The sequence below is a fragment of the Amblyomma americanum genome, chromosome 1 (genome assembly GCF_052857255.1).
Source record: "Amblyomma americanum isolate KBUSLIRL-KWMA chromosome 1, ASM5285725v1, whole genome shotgun sequence".
NCBI lineage: Eukaryota > Metazoa > Arthropoda > Arachnida > Ixodida > Ixodidae > Amblyomma > Amblyomma americanum.
The window spans coordinates 533,295,502-533,310,842 of NC_135497.1; the positions used below are offsets into that span (position 1 = coordinate 533,295,502).

The 15,341-nt window shown below is 45.0% G+C and overlaps 1 protein-coding gene across 3 annotated transcripts in view; it reads left to right on the forward strand.

The window, feature by feature from the left end:
* The first annotated feature begins 2,220 nt into the window (after positions 1 to 2,220).
* The window catches only part of Gclm (Glutamate-cysteine ligase modifier subunit), a 61,402-nt gene continuing 48,281 nt past the window's right edge, over positions 2,221 to 15,341 (forward strand). The window contains exons 1-4 of one of the 3 annotated variants that reach the window (XM_077650996.1): positions 2,237 to 2,479; positions 6,882 to 6,947; positions 11,988 to 12,057; positions 13,189 to 13,270. In XM_077650996.1, coding sequence (XP_077507122.1) covers positions 6,934 to 6,947; positions 11,988 to 12,057; positions 13,189 to 13,270 — 166 coding nt within the window. In that variant the 5' untranslated portion in view covers positions 2,237 to 2,479; positions 6,882 to 6,933. Of the gene's footprint in view, positions 2,480 to 6,881; positions 6,948 to 11,987; positions 12,058 to 13,188; positions 13,271 to 15,341 lie in introns of all 3 variants that reach the window. The other 2 variants (XM_077650997.1, XM_077650995.1) reach the window with 2 other exon arrangements.

Below are 15,341 nucleotides of genomic sequence, written 5' to 3' on the forward strand. Positions count from 1 at the left end.
ACTGCCCTCAGGTCAGATAGTTTTGAATACCGTCTTTTTGCACGTGGATGTGAAGGCTCGGCCGTTCCGTGTCGAAGATTTCAGGGATGTTCTAGCTAATTCTGGTGCGCTCCCCGACGTCATCGCACTGGGGGCGTACCAAATGAATCATTTTTGGGCGGTAGCACTCAAGACAGCTGAAGCGACAAAGCGCATGATAAGAAGGAAATTTTTGTGCCATGGATAGTAAATTGTTTCTTGTGCAAAAAGCCAGAAAATATCAAACACGCATTCATCGACTGCTGGGACCCTGTATTTCATTGGGACATCCGTCAAAGGACGTTAAAGACCTGCCAATCACACCGTATGGGATCCTGTTTTTGCCTGTAGGTGACGAGGGGGGCTTCCCCTTATGACCTCATCATACTACTCGGCCTGCATAGTTTATGGACAAGGATGGCATTTAGAAATGCTGTTGTAAACGTTTGGCCAGTGACAGAAAATTTTGTAGGAAGTGTTATGCACGTGCGGGAAGCTTGCCGTGCCCGACTAGAGCCACCTGTGTGGCTACCCGTGTTGGATGAACTTGCTGCTCAGAAGTTTTAAATTGCTGCGTTGACCCGAGCGCGGTCAGCGTGTTTTAGTGGAGTGATGGGACTGTTGTAAAAACTGGCAATAAAGAAAAAAAAGCCGCGGTGGCTCAGTGATTAGCGCGCTCGGCTGCTGATCCGGAGTTCCCGGGTTCGAACCCTACCGCGGCGGCTGCGTTTTTATGGAGGAAAAACGCTAAGGCGCGCGTGTGCTGTGCGATGTCAGTGCACGTTAAAGATCCCCAGGTGGTCGAAATGATTCCGGAGCCATCCACTACGGCACCGCTTTCTTCCTTCTTTCACTCCCTCCTTTATCCCTTCCCTTACGGCGCGGTTCAGGTGTACAACGTTATACGAGACAGATACTGCGCCATTTCCTTTCCCCAAAAACCAATTATTATTAGGCAGGCACGATGAACCTCAACACCTTTTTATTTGCAGCTGGAATTACTTGCACAAAAATTCGCAGCTGGAATCGCAAGCGCATGCATGCAAAGTGCGATCGTCAATTTATTAACCCCGCCGCGGTGGCTCAGTGGTTAGGGCGCTCGACTACTGATCCGGAGTTCCCGGGTTCGAACCCGACCGCGGCGGCTGCGTTTGTATGGAGGAAAAACGCTAAGGCGCCCGTGTGCTGTGCGATGTCAGTGCACGTTAAAGATCCCCAGGTGGTCGAAATTATTCCGGAGCCCTCCACTACGGCACCTAATTCTTACTTTCTTCTTTCACTCCCCCTCTTATCCCTTCCCTTACGGCGCGGTTCAGGTGTCCAACGATATATGAGACAGATACTGCGCCATTTCCTTTCCCTAAAAAAACAATTATTATTATTAATTTATTAACAGCAATAGATGCCACTTAGATGTAGGCACGGAGTCCCTTGCATTTTGTCGAGAAAAACGATCGCCGTCGAGCTCTTATACCCACGAATTACCATGACTAGAAAACGCATTAATATCCGCAAATTTTTAATGGGTGTATTCGTTTCGAAGACAAAACTCGCCCGCGGAATTTGCGGAAACAGCAGTGCGCACGTCAGAAACATGCTCAAGAACGATGCATCACGGCTAGCTTCCGCTTCACAAATATATACGCAACAGTCTTTTTGAGGCTGACAGCATTTCTTGCGGCGCATCGCAAGCATACACAAGTTACTCCCACCGCAATTCTTACCAAGCACGCATACATGCTGTCAAAACATCAAAAGCGACTGCCGACTCCCCGCCGGCGCTGTGACGGTGCCCTGGACCGCAGCGCTCAATTTTGCCCTAGCGGCAGTCATGCGCAAGAAGAGGGGCACTCGTACCGCGCTTTTCGCACTTGCCCTTCTAGACACCCTAACAAAATCACACAAAAATTTACAAAGCTTGTGATCACGTGACTTGTTACATATGCCTTGACGTATGCGTAGTATGCGCATGATTTGTACTGAGCGTCCGTGACATGGTCGTGGGCTGTGAGATCATGATTGAGGCTTTCTTTTTGTCAGGTAGTTTCTCTTGACAGGGCATTAAAGTTTGATATATGGGTGTGAAACTGAATTTTTTTTGTGAGACAACACACACTCCCGCGTGGGCGCAAAGCAAACACGAGGGTAGGAAATGTATCGAATGCACAATTCACGTGATATGAGGCAACGCCGCTACCGTGTGATCGTGTGATGTAGTGTGTGACGTAGCCGTCACCATTGAGTACTCGTCTGGGCGGCTAGGTTTGCTCACTCATCGACAGCGCCTACAGTTCGCTTCACGAGACTAGCTGCACGCAAGAGCACAGTTGCTGCAGCTACAATGAGCAACGACAGCTCAGCTGTTTTGCCTGCGTCCGTACAGCACGTTGTACTAAACACGGGCAACATCTTGGGATGCAAAGACCTAACCAAGAAAGTGTTTCAGTCACTTGGAGAGGAGGCGAGTTCAGACTTTCTTGTTGCCAGTTCCTTTTCTATTTATAATTACATTTGTTTTTACTACTGCAGTCATTCGTTGTCAGGTCACGCTTTTCGAACATCGCCTTTGAGCCGCAGGTTTTACTCGTATCTTCTGGTCTTGAGTTGGAGAATACCAGCGCAGTCGGCTCATGTAACTTCGGGTTTGAACGTTTTTCTCCTGTAGTACATACTGCAAGGTGGATGGGCGGCTGTGCGCTTTGGTTACGTTAGAAATTAGGCAGCGCCTAGCTACCGGGAGCCTGGCACTTGCCTCTGATTGGCTATTTAGGGCTTCGCGAGAACAATACGCTTTTCATGGCCCCGGTTCTCTCGGCGCAGTTCATTTTCGCCGCTTCCGGGAGCAGTAAGAGTCTACCCGGCTCTTGCCTAGAGAAGTCCCTGTTTTTTCTTGCGGCCTTTCTTGACTATCGAGAACTTCGGATTTTAAAAGCGCACGCAGTGAACAAGTTTGTGCCTTGTGCGACTAAACGATCAGCTGAGCCGAGCGCGAGTGCAAGTCTCCACTTCGGTAACTGAACCCTGTAATGGTGGCTGTTTATTATTATTTTTTTTCTGTGAATGCGCGCCCGATAAACTGCACTTGTTCGATGTGTAATGCGCTGAAATTCCACGTCGCGACTGCTAGGTGTTACTTGACTCACACGATGACTATCTCAGAAAGATAGCCTGATCACGTCGCTGCTTGCAGGCGCTCGCGACGCAAGGAACAGTCAAGTTTCTGTTGATTAAAATTTACAACTGTGGTGCGGCATGAAATGTCCAGAGGTCTTGCTTTCCTGAAAGGTGACCGTGAAAGTACCAGAAATCAGTTTTCATTGCAAAGTGTCACTTAGTTTTCTGTTGTCATTTGGAGGTGAGTGCTGGGAGAATTTCAGCATGGCAATTCTCCAGGCGGCTGTCAGAGCAGACACTGTCAAGAAATTAATGATTGATTGATGATCCAAGGGGCACAAATGCCTCAGCTGACTGCATGCAGCTCAACGTCAATCCATGAGTCGGTCATTCTGAGGTGTCGGCTTTGAGATGCATGTAACCTGTGTATCAGACGCGTGTTATCCTCTCCAGTGGTGTCATTGGATGGTTTTACATACAACCCCCCAAAATAGAAAATAAAGAATATGGTCTGCTCACGTTCAAGTCAGCTTGTGTGTCAAGTGACAGTTTTCATTGAGAAATTTCAGTTAAAACGAGCGGTGTTTTGCCAGTATGTGTTGTGTGCATTTGCTGATCTCATTGTACCGACAAACCTCGTTATAAAGAAACATTGGGCGATAACAAAGGGATGGTGATTCCCCTTGCAAGCTTGGTTAATGCGGGCTATAATGAAGCTACGGCTTTAACGAAGTAATCGTCGGGCCCCTTTAACTTCGTTACAATGAGGGTCAACTGTATTGAGAAAAATTTAGTTCTCTGAATTGGCTTATTGGTTGGTTGATATTCCAGTGCACCCTTTCACTCATCATCATCATCACTAGCCTGACTACACCCACTGCACGTCAAAGGCCTCTCCCATGTCTCTCTAATTAACCCTGTCCTTTGCCAGCTGCATCCACCCTGTGCCTGCAAGCTTCCTAATCTCATCCGCCCACCTAACCTACTGCCCTCTGCTATGCTTGCCTTCTCTTAGAATCCACTCCGTTACCTTTAAGGACCAGCGGTTATCTTGCCTTCGCATTACATGCCCTGCCCAAGCTCGTTTCTTTCTCTTGATCTCAACTCGGATGTCATTAACCCACGTTTGTTCTCACCCACTCTGCCCGCTTCTGGTCTCCTAACATTACACCTATCATTTTCCTTTCCATGGCTTGCTGCGTTGTCCTTAACTTAAGCTGAACCCTTTTCGTTATCCTCCATGTTTCTGTCCCGTAGGTAAGTACCGGTAAGATACAGCTGTTGTACACCTTCCTCTTTGGTATTGGTAGCCTGCTATTGATATCGGTAGCCTGCTATTGATGATCTGCGAGAACCTGCCATATGCGCTGTACACCATTCTTATCCTTCTAGTTATTTCCATCTCATCATCTGGATCAGCTATCATTACCTGCCCTAAGCAGACTTATTCCTTTGCCACTACCAGCACCTCGCTGCCAATTGTGAACTGCTGTTCTCCTGCTAGACTTAAAAATTACTTTGGTTTTCTGCACGTTAATTTTTAGACCCACCGTTTTGCTCTGTCTAACTCATTGATCATGATTTGCAGTTCATCTCCTGAGTGACTCTGCAAGGCAATGTGATCAGTGAATTGCAGATTATTTAGGTATTCTCCATTAACTCTTATCCCCAGCTGTTCCCAATTCAGGCCTCAGAATACCTGCTGTAAACAGGCAGTGAATAGCATAGGCGAGATCGTGTCTTCTTTCTTGACACCCTTCCTTATTGGAATTTTATTGCTGACTTTATGGAGGATTATGGTAGCTGTGCAGTTCCTATATATATCTTCCAGTATTTTGACATAAGCCTCTTCTACACCCTGATTCCACAATGCCTGTATGACTGCTGAGGTTTCCACTGAGTCGAATGCTTTCTCGTAATCAATGAAGGCTTTATATAGAGGTTGGTTATATTCTCATCATCATCATTCTATTCTGTGCATTTCTCTATCACTTGATTGATAGTGTGAGTATGATCTATTGTGGAATATCCTTTACGAAAGCCTGCCTGATCATTTGGTTGATTAAAGTAAAAGGTTGCCCTGACTCTATTAGCGATTACCTTAGTAAATGCCTTGGAGGCCACGGGCAGTAAGCTGATCGGTCTGTAATTTTTCAAGTCCTTGGCGTCTCCTTTCTTATGAATTAAGATTATGTTTACATTCTTCTAAGCTTCTAATACGGTCGAGGTCATAAGGCATTACGTATACAGGGTGGCTAGTTTTTCTACCACAATCTCCCTTCCGTCCTTCAACAGATCTGCTGTTACATGGTCCTCACCAGCTGCTTTTCCCCTTCGCATTGCTCCTAAGGCTTTCTTTACTTACTCTTTCGTTACTGACGGGGTGATGCATTGCTGTTCGCTACTGCCTCTATCATCAACGTTTTGAATACAATGGTTCTGTATAGATTTGTATAGAACTCTTAGGCAACTTTAACTATCTTATCCATATTGCTAATGACATTGCCCTCCTTGTCTCTTAATGCATACACATCTGGTTTTTACCTATGCCTTGTTTCCGCTTCACCGCATTTAGGCCACCTCCGTTCTTTAGAGCATGCTCGATTCTCTCCATATTGAACTTCCTTATGTCGGCTACCTTGCATTTATTAACTTCGATAGCTCTACTAGTTCTATTCTGTCGGTAGGGTTAGATGCCCTCATGCTTTGACGTTTCTTGATCAGGTCTTTCGTCTCCTTTGACTAGCACAGTGTGAAACGCCTCAGGACATTCATTCTCTTGAAGCATTTTGGCACGTCGCACTTGGTATGCACAAAGGGAAAGGGCTGCTCCTCAGGACCAGGAAAGGAGTGGAACAATGCACAAATAAGGTCCTATTTCTGCAGTGAAGCATTCGTACCATTAAGATCAGTACTTCTAGCACTTCGCTCCTCCCTTTGAATTCTTGTTGTGCACTTTGCATTGGAGATGACCAGATATTGCTTGCTCTTGGCTAGTTTTAACTGTAATGCAGTTTATTGTAGTGAGACAAAATTGCACTGCGTCCTATTTTGTTGGAGCCACAAGATTGTGCAACAGTGCTTAATGCTTGTCTAATAAAGCGTGAAGCAGCCTTTTTTCTAGCGTGTGACCGGCATTCAATTTAATGGCAGCATGATGGGTATTAATACAGCAGTCTGGCTCATTGTACTTGCTACTTGATCTAAGTTGTCTAATGTCGGGAACTGATCCCTCTGTATTGGTTGTGACCTTTAGCCTATGATAAGCCGCCGCGCTGCGGTGGCTCAATGGTCACGGCGCTTGGCTGCTGACCCAAAAGACACGCAATTGATTCCGGCCATGCCGGTCTAATTTCGATGGAGGTGAAATTCTGGAGGCCTGTGTACTGTGCGATGTCAGTGCAAGTTAAAGAAACCCAGGTGGTCGAAATTTCCAGAGCCCTTCACTACGGCGCCCCTCGTAGCTTGAATTGCTTTGGGACATTAAACCCCCATACCCCACAAACAAAAGAAACCTGATTGGTGTTGACTGTGCACTCCCGAGATTGCTAATCAGTGAATAAGCAGTTGATCAGTTCGTGTAATTATGAAAGGCTGATTGTTTAATCAGATGTTCGTTATTTTTAACTAAATGAACAGTTGAAAACACATTTTGAAATTACTGAAGTTGAAATGCCCTTCCCTCTAAAATAATGGCTCAGACATTTTTGTACATGTTAACCTCTCCAGTTGTGTGTTTTATTTTGCAGCTGATACAAAGCCTTACTTTGGCACTGGTCAAGTGGAAGTCGTCAAGCAACCATGTCATTTGTGTTGTAAGTGTTAGTCTATACCTTCCTCCTTAAATTATTGTGTCAGCTAGTAGCCCCTACAATAAAAGGGCCGTCCTTTGAACTCTCTAGTCTGTATATTTTTTTTTGCCGCAGGCATATCTATTTCATTTGTGTTGGAACTTGCCTGATCTTGAATGGCTTTTGCTGCTCTATTGTGTACGTCTGGGGCCTTAGACTTAATTTTGGAAGCCAGGTAGAAGAGGAAGCTAGTCATGAAGACCATTATTATAGTTGCTGCTTAACAAGGAATTCAGATAAAGTGTAACTAAAATTGGGAAGTTCAGGACAGCAGGTAATCTATGAAATGTAGATTAAAGTGACTCTGAAACACCTTCTGAGAGTGCGTAAACTCACTCAATCATTGCATTGTGTTGTCATGAACACCTGAGCCAAACAATACACTTCTATGTGCAGCAGAGAACCCACATTCACGCACGAAAGTTGTGCCCTTTCCGGCGACTTTTTCATGCTCGTGCCCTCCTTCATTTCATGCTTCTGCTTATGCTGTTTAAGAGATGGTTATGACTTAGGCTCTTTCAGGCATCAAACAGCTACCCGCGGCCAGTCGGCTTATGCTGTTTAAGAGATGGCTATGACTTAGGCTCTTTCAGGCATCAAACAGCTACCCTCGGCCAGTCAGTTGTGCCGCTCCAGTGGGTCTTTCTGGGGAATTCTCACGGAAAAGTCTTTGATGGGCCCAGCGTAGGAATGCCGACCTTTTCAGTGTGAAAACAGTGACTAGAGGAGACAGAAAGGCATGAAGACACTAAAATTATAATTTTGACTACTGATTACTCTGCTTCTACAAAGCGTATTAAAAAAATTTTTGCTGGAGGATATTTGTGGAGCTACATCCTTTAACATTCCCAGATGTACCGCAGTTTTATTGAGAGCCCCTTTAAGCGCTCCATAAATGAAGCTCATCTCCCTAGTACACTGTATTCGTGTCGTTTGTCATGCTTAGCCGCTGTGGTGGCTCAGTGGTCGTGGCATTCGGCTGCTGACCCGAAAGACGCGGATTCGATCCCGGCCGCGGCGGTCGAATTTTGATGGAGGTGAAATTCTAGAGGCCTATGTACCGTGCGATGTCAGCACTCGTTAAAGAACCCCAGGTTGTTGAAATTTCCGTAGCCCTTCACTACGGCATCCCTCGTAGCCTGAGTCGCTTTGGGACGTTAAACCACTATAAACCAACCAGCCAACCAACCGTTTGTCATGCTTGTGGTTGTTGACTGCTGGTTGGCTATTGTTGATTGTGTGGACAGAAGCAGCAACTTGAGTTTAGTGAAAAGTGCTGAGGTGGAAGACAAACTTGTAGGACTTATGTGTGTCTGTTCTGCTGGAACAGAATGTGTTGGTATAGGAAAAAAATGTATTCTGGTCATGGTTACACATCATAAATTTGTAACAGACATGAGTGTTGGTTGTCTAAAAAATTATGGAGCACTTAATTATGATTATGTGATGACAGTGCATTAGCATTAGGTTTTCTTTTTCCGGCTTAGCGCATTAATGAGTGAATGCTGTTTGGCATTGTGATTGGCCCTCCACCTTCCAGTGTAGCCACCCGCTGGTTTGTTTCCATGGCAACCACCCTCCACCCGCGTCAGAACCTCTACGGTAGCCACCTTCCGGCCTGTCCTTTGCCAAAACCTGTCAACCATGGCTACATTGCATTAATTAAGGGCTCCTCATCTTTGGAGTGGCAGCTATGGCTGAGGAGGGTAGTTAGTGTCTCCACTGGTCCAACATGCTTACGGCCTTGCTCTTCTGGTGGTGGAAACTTTTCTTGTCTTACTTTTGTGTCTAGATGCATAGTTTAGTGTTGTCTTTTTTGTGTGCAGAAGGGTCTTGGCACATTTAACGTGTGCTGAGATGAGCTCTGAGTGCCTTCCCCCCCTTGACTAGCGAAATATTACCTGGCTAGCACTGACCTTGGGGAGTTTTATTTAATCAATTTTTGTGGTTCCTACAAGGATGGTAAATACAGCTGAGCCTATTTTGCACTATAAAGAAAGAGTGGCAACCTGCAAAGCATTTGTCAGTGTACCTGTATCACGAGTCATGATGGGGTGAATGTGTGTGGCCATTGCTTCTTGGAATTTGGCAGTGATGAGCAGAAATAGGGGATCAAGAGCATTTACCTGTCTCGTGTGTGTGGGTCTGAGTAGGCAGCCATTCTCAAGTAACAATACCAAAGATTCTTAATGAGAACTGTTGTCCTGCAGTTTTGGAAGTTTTATTGAATCTGCAAAATGTAGAAATGTTGCCAAGGAGTATGTTAAGGCGAGCTTATGTCTGCACAGAAAGTTGCTTTTTTCTGTTTTTACAAAGCTGCTTGCTAGGGGTCATATATCAATCTTTTATTTGGCTGGTAAAGCATGTTGAGCCATTGATGATGGCATTTGAAAGGGGATTCCAAAGTCTGTGGGCTGTTCATCGTATCGGTAACTTTCAGATATGACATCGATAGGAGTGATATCAAGCTTTAAGCATCAGGGGTCATAATTACGCCTGACCTTGGTTTGAATTGGTGTATAGGTTATATTAAAGGTAAAGGAATGAGGAAGCCTGGGTATCTCGCAAGAACCTTGGAAAAACCCAAAGTAAAGCTGTTTGCGCACAAAATGTGCATTAGACAGTAGTGAATCGCTTAGTAAAATTGCATATAGTAAAGTGAAACTGCAGTCCCATTTCACCTTCCTTAGATGGTTGGGCATTTTTTTTTTTCATTCAGAGTAAAGACATCTTTAATAAAGAAACAGTTATAGTTAAGTGCGCTCTTTCCATGATGATGTACTTCCCGCGGAATGACTTCATTGCAGCACTTGTGCAGTCTAGGACATCTTGCAGCCGCAGACAGGTTACCGTGCAGTCGCAAGGCCAACAATCTGAGGCAAATGGATATCAACTATATATGATAAAAGTGTGCTTGTTGAGATTGCTGCAAGGAGAAGCCAACTGTTTGAAGGCCTTGGGACTGTGAGGCATAACCACGTTGCGGTGCAGAAAAAAAATAGCAGATGGTTTAGCATGGTTAAACACGGAATATTGTGTAGTAGCACTAGTTACGGTGGGCACTTAAGATGCTTATGTGCTAAAGGCATTTATTTGACCTAAAGACCTTTGTTGTAAAGGCATTCTACCTAAAGGCCTTTATTTGGAAGACATTTGCCTTCAAGGCCTTCACCCAGTTGAAGGCCGGCCAGGTGTACACACCAGGAAGGTGGGCCGCCTGCCTCAAAGCAGGTTTCAGGGACGTACGTACGCATGCCTGAAATTCGAAAATGTGCCTAGTAGTTCTACCACACTAAAAAGTGAAGCTGGCAGTGAACATGATTGTGATTGTTAGTTACGGGAGCGTGCTAGAGGATTGGGTAGCATTGAAAGGAGGGGCTGCACAGCCGTATTGATTCCTCCAAGGAGTCACCGCAACAGAGCTGCACTGTATGGAAGGGGTTTGAAAAGGATAGAGAAGAGGAAGTGGGTTGGGTACGGAAGAGGCAAGGAAATGGTAAAGGAGAGAAGACAAGCTTAAGCTTGGACTGGTCTGGACATCCCCAACCTATCTCTTGCTAACTTGGAAAAATTTTACGCACGTCAGTGCCATGACAGAATTCAATTTTTCCTTTGCTCTACAATGGTAAAACAGGGATAGACTGAAACTTATGCATTCAACCTACAAGTGCGCCTATGATTCCATCATTCCACAACAGAAAGGTTAAAGATCTCTCATGTAAAAGCAATGAGTTCAAGTTTCCCCCGGACGACATGTAACTGGAATGCATGGATGTAGCGACGCACACACTTCTAAATCAATCTTAAGATGCTTTGTAATCTGCTCTGTACCTGGCAGGGGCAGATTGAGTCACTCCTTGAGAGGCGGTTGGGGAGACCCCATTAAGGAGGTTCCTTTTATTTCATCGACTTTTCTGGCCGAAAAGTTTTGTTTGGCTTGCTTTTCTTAAGTAAAATTTCGTGCTTATGGGGAGCAACCCCCCATAAATCTGCCCCTGGTACCTGGTACTGCGCTTTGTGATTATCTTTTTTACAAGCTTTATTGTAATGTGACCACTTTTGCACCTGTCTTGTGCAGGCAGTCAGCCTTGTGTTTTGAAACCTACATGCTCTTCCAGGCTGATTTCTCTCTGATAGCTTTTCTTCAGATACCTAGTGCTTTGTAATGTACTTCTGCAAGAAATGATGAAATGACCCAGGCCGTGCTGGGTATGCTTTTTTCAACTCTTTTCAACTACTTTCAACTCCTGAGTTCTCATCTTGCAGCGCGTTTATTTTATAATCTTGTTTATCTTTTGTATGACTTGTCCGCCCACTACTGCCAGACACCTTGCGCAAGTCTGGCAGTACGTATAAAATAAAGGCGCTTACCACTCCTCCTAATCGTGCACCCAAGGTGGCAGCATTGTCTTGTCATTCTTATTTTGGGCCTGGGCACTCTTCTGCTGGTGCAGTGATACAACGTAGCCTTTTTTGGTATGCTGCCCTTCCTTTGCCAGCCTCTGAGCTACAATGAAGTAAAAGTAATGCCCGCGTCCTTTCCTCCCTCCCAATGGCTGAACATTGTCGTGTGTTTTCGCCCAATTTTTTTTTGCTTGTCTTGTTGCTTCCTTTCAAGCGGTAGCAAGCAACGCGAGTAGCACTTGCAAGCATCAATGTGACGCGTAGTGTGATTGCTCCATAGAGCGTCTCCTATACTCCATCTCAGTAGTTCCTTGCAGCACTACCAAATGTGCAATGAGAGCAGAGGTGACGTTCCTACACTGCAGAATGTAAAGGGGCATAAGGGATACCGTACACTAAACAAACAGTGGGCTTCGTAGTGTACATGTGTCAAATGCTATTTCAAACAGCCTTACAGTACGCTCGCGTTACATACACTATTTCCCAAATTTGGCATGCATGGCTGTTGTGTACGCTAAAATATTGTCCAAAATGGCGGTGCTCTTTGAAGCAGGACCCCTCATTTCGGACTGGATTCGTTGTTGTTACTCCTGCTTTCAGTGCGTCCACTAGCCATAAATGGGGCACCGGGCTTTCGCTTCGTCTCATCTTGCCTATGAAAAAAAATTGTGTGAGTGATAAATTTGCTTTATTTTTCATTTAGAGTGATGATTCTGCTGCTTTTAGGCCTAGGGAGCATCAGTTTGTTGATGAAAATGGTTCCCGTCTTGACAATCAGATTGCACCAGTAGGCTGAGCTTATCATTTCGTCTTCGTTTGCATGCTCTGAACTAAAAGTGCAAATATGAAAAGTGGTGTTGCATCCTGCAAAATACTTGCACTTAGTGCACGTAAACGCGCATATGCAAATGGTACGTAGACGGCATTGATTTGTAAGCATTTCTAACCATATCTGCATACGCCGCGAGTAGACACAATGCAGACGACGATGCATGGAGCTACACATTTAATGTGCTTTCCTGATTGGTTGAGGTGGTGTCTACCTTCCATAGTGCTGCAAGGAACTTGTGAAATGGAGTTTAGTTCAGCACCATGTAGAGGGAGCTATAGTGCAGGAGGAATAGAGGAGATGGCGCTACCTTTAGAATATTGAGGGTTCTTGGTCTGAGTGGTTGAAATTGCTGAAAGGTTTCATGCCTGAGCTTGTCATAGTCTGTGTAGTGGCACGAAATTTTCAGCTTAGTTCGCAGTGAATTGATATATTGTAGCACTCGCTATAGGAGAGGCACAGAGGACAGCTCCATTCAATTATTGTTCTCAGTAAAAATTGATTCCCTGGCTCTGTGGGTATGTGAACGCGTCTCCGGTAGCAAAACAGTCATTTACTGCCGGTTGATTCGCAGTCGTGACATCCACACCGAGGACGACTAGTTGCCGTTGTTTTCAAGTCAGTGGTGGCGTAGCGTAGCCTCTGGGATCTGTGCCAAAAAATTTGGTGTCGACATGTGCAGTTTTCTTACAAAATCAGCCGGTTATTTAGTGTTTTGGTCTCTCCTAGAGGTCCGTTTGTGGCGAGAGTAATTTTTGCTAACTTCAGTTTGCTCTCAGTGCCCCCGCCCTTGAGTAAAACGGGCTCATGTGAATGCTGGTACTCTGTGTAGCAGTTGCTTTTTAGGCTCACCATTGTGATATTCATTAAGTTTTTTTTAGCTTTCATTTGAATTGTTTTTTTTTTTGGTGCTTGTGTTCTTGCCCAAGGTGATGTTCAATTGTGGAACAAAGTTGTTTGACTTCATTTCAGGATGGGAAAGTGCTCCATTATGTTAACAAGGACCTACCTTGTCAAGTGGCTGTCAACGAGAGGTCAACCTTCAAAATCACAGGTGCCGTCTGTCTTTCATACAGTTAATTGTTTTGTGTTATGTTCCACGCTTCCTTTTGTCTCTCATCGGAGCCATTGGCGGGAAGACGCGAGCAATGGAAAGCATTCTCGCAAACACTTCCTTGCCATCTCAGTGCAAGTGGCCTAAAAAATGCTACATGCGGGTTTTAAAGCTTTCCTGCATAGATGTTGTTGAGGGTCACTCTGAAAAATTTCTGTTGACATTTGACATTTTGTTCCAGGCAGGTGTAAACTGTGTGGTTTTGCCATGTAGGCTTAATGCTGAATTGAACTACTGATGAGCCACTGCTGTGGCTCACTGGTTATGGTGCTCGGCTGCTGACCCGAAAGATGTGGGTTCGATCCCGGCCACGGCAGTCGAATTTCGATGAAGGCGACATTCTAGAGGCCTGTGTACTGTGCCATGTCAGTGCATGGTAAAGAACCCGGGGCGGTCGAAATTTCCGGAGCCCTTCACTACGGCGTTCCTCATAGCCTGAGTCGCTTTGGGAAGTTAAACCCCCATAAACCATAAGCCAAACCAAATTGCTGATGTGAAAGAGTGCAGTGGCAGCCTTACTTCTTTTCCAGTTTAGCACTTTTTTTTGCACCTTTCACTTGGCCTGAATGCAAAGTCACTTATGTTTATGTCCCATTCTTTGTTTGTGTGAAGAAGCCTTGTTGAAGAAGCTTTGTAGAAGTCATCGGTTGGAAGGTAGCATAGGTCAGTTGTTCTGAGGGCCTCCAGTGATACCGCATCTTCTGCTGAGTCGGGGTACAGCGAGAAACTTGTCACGTTTCTCCGCTCAGTTGAAACCCAGAACTGGCCACTACTGTCCTAGGCTGGCTAATTAGGAATACACACGTTTTGAAGAGTAGCACAATGCCTTTAACTGCTCTTTCATTTTGCTTTGTACAGTACCTGCAGACAACCACATTTAACCCGGATATCCAATGATATCATAGTCGAAATCAAGAAGGGGTGGACGTGGGCAGGGTATCTAATGTGAAGGCAAGATAACCAATGGTCTTTTAAGGTAGGAGAGTTTGGTGGGTAGATAGTCTTGGGAAGTTTGCAGGGATAAGCTGTCCACAGCTGGCACAGGATGGGTTAATTGGAGGGATAGGGGAGAAGAGGCTGCTGCTGATGATATTTCACCAGTGTCATATTGTCATGCACCTTATTTGTTTTACTAGCTTGATTTAAAAGGAGTCATGTCAGTTATTCTGTATTCAGTTATTCCAGTGTGCTGTGGAACGAGCACTCTATTTTTCTTGATCCTGTTAGAACGCAGTAAACGCAGTAATATTGAGATTAAAAAACAGTAATACTAGAAGCATTGATGGCTTTCAGGGGAAACCTATTATATTGCTGACCTTCTTACCCTGATCATAGCATATATTTTTATGGTTTATGGGGGTTTTAACATCCCAAAGTGATTCAGGCTATGAGGGACGCCGTAGTGAAGGGCTTCGGAAATTTCAACCACCCGGGGTTCTTTAACGTGCACTGACATTGCACAGTACACGGGCCTCTAGAATTTCGCCTCCATCGAAATTCAACCGCCGCGGCCGGGATCGAACCCGCGTCTTTCGGTTCAGCAGCCGAGTGCCATAACCACTGAGTCACCGCGACGGCATAACATATAATTTTAACTTGTGCATAAGTCTAGGTGTTCTTCCTGAAAAAATGCAAATTGCGTGTGTCACCGTGGTATATATAAGAAATTTGATAAAAATGACATGGAGTTTAGAGACCAATATCGACACTACCTATCTTCTCTAAAGCCTTTGTGAAAGTCCTGTTGAGTCGGTTTACTAAATTTAAGCAGAAGCATAGCTTCTTGACTTTCTGTGCGGTTTCTGGAAAGGCCTTACCACAGCGTTTGCTTTCCTTGCGCAAAATGAACACCTTCTGATGTCATTGGAACAAGCACACTGGTACTCGGAATATTTCTCAATCTTGAGAAAGCTTTTGAGCATTTAAGTCATTAGTTATTACTTCAGAAAATGGAATGGTATGGTTTCGTGGCAAGTTTGATAAAATCTTATCTGCAACACTCCAGCCAGAT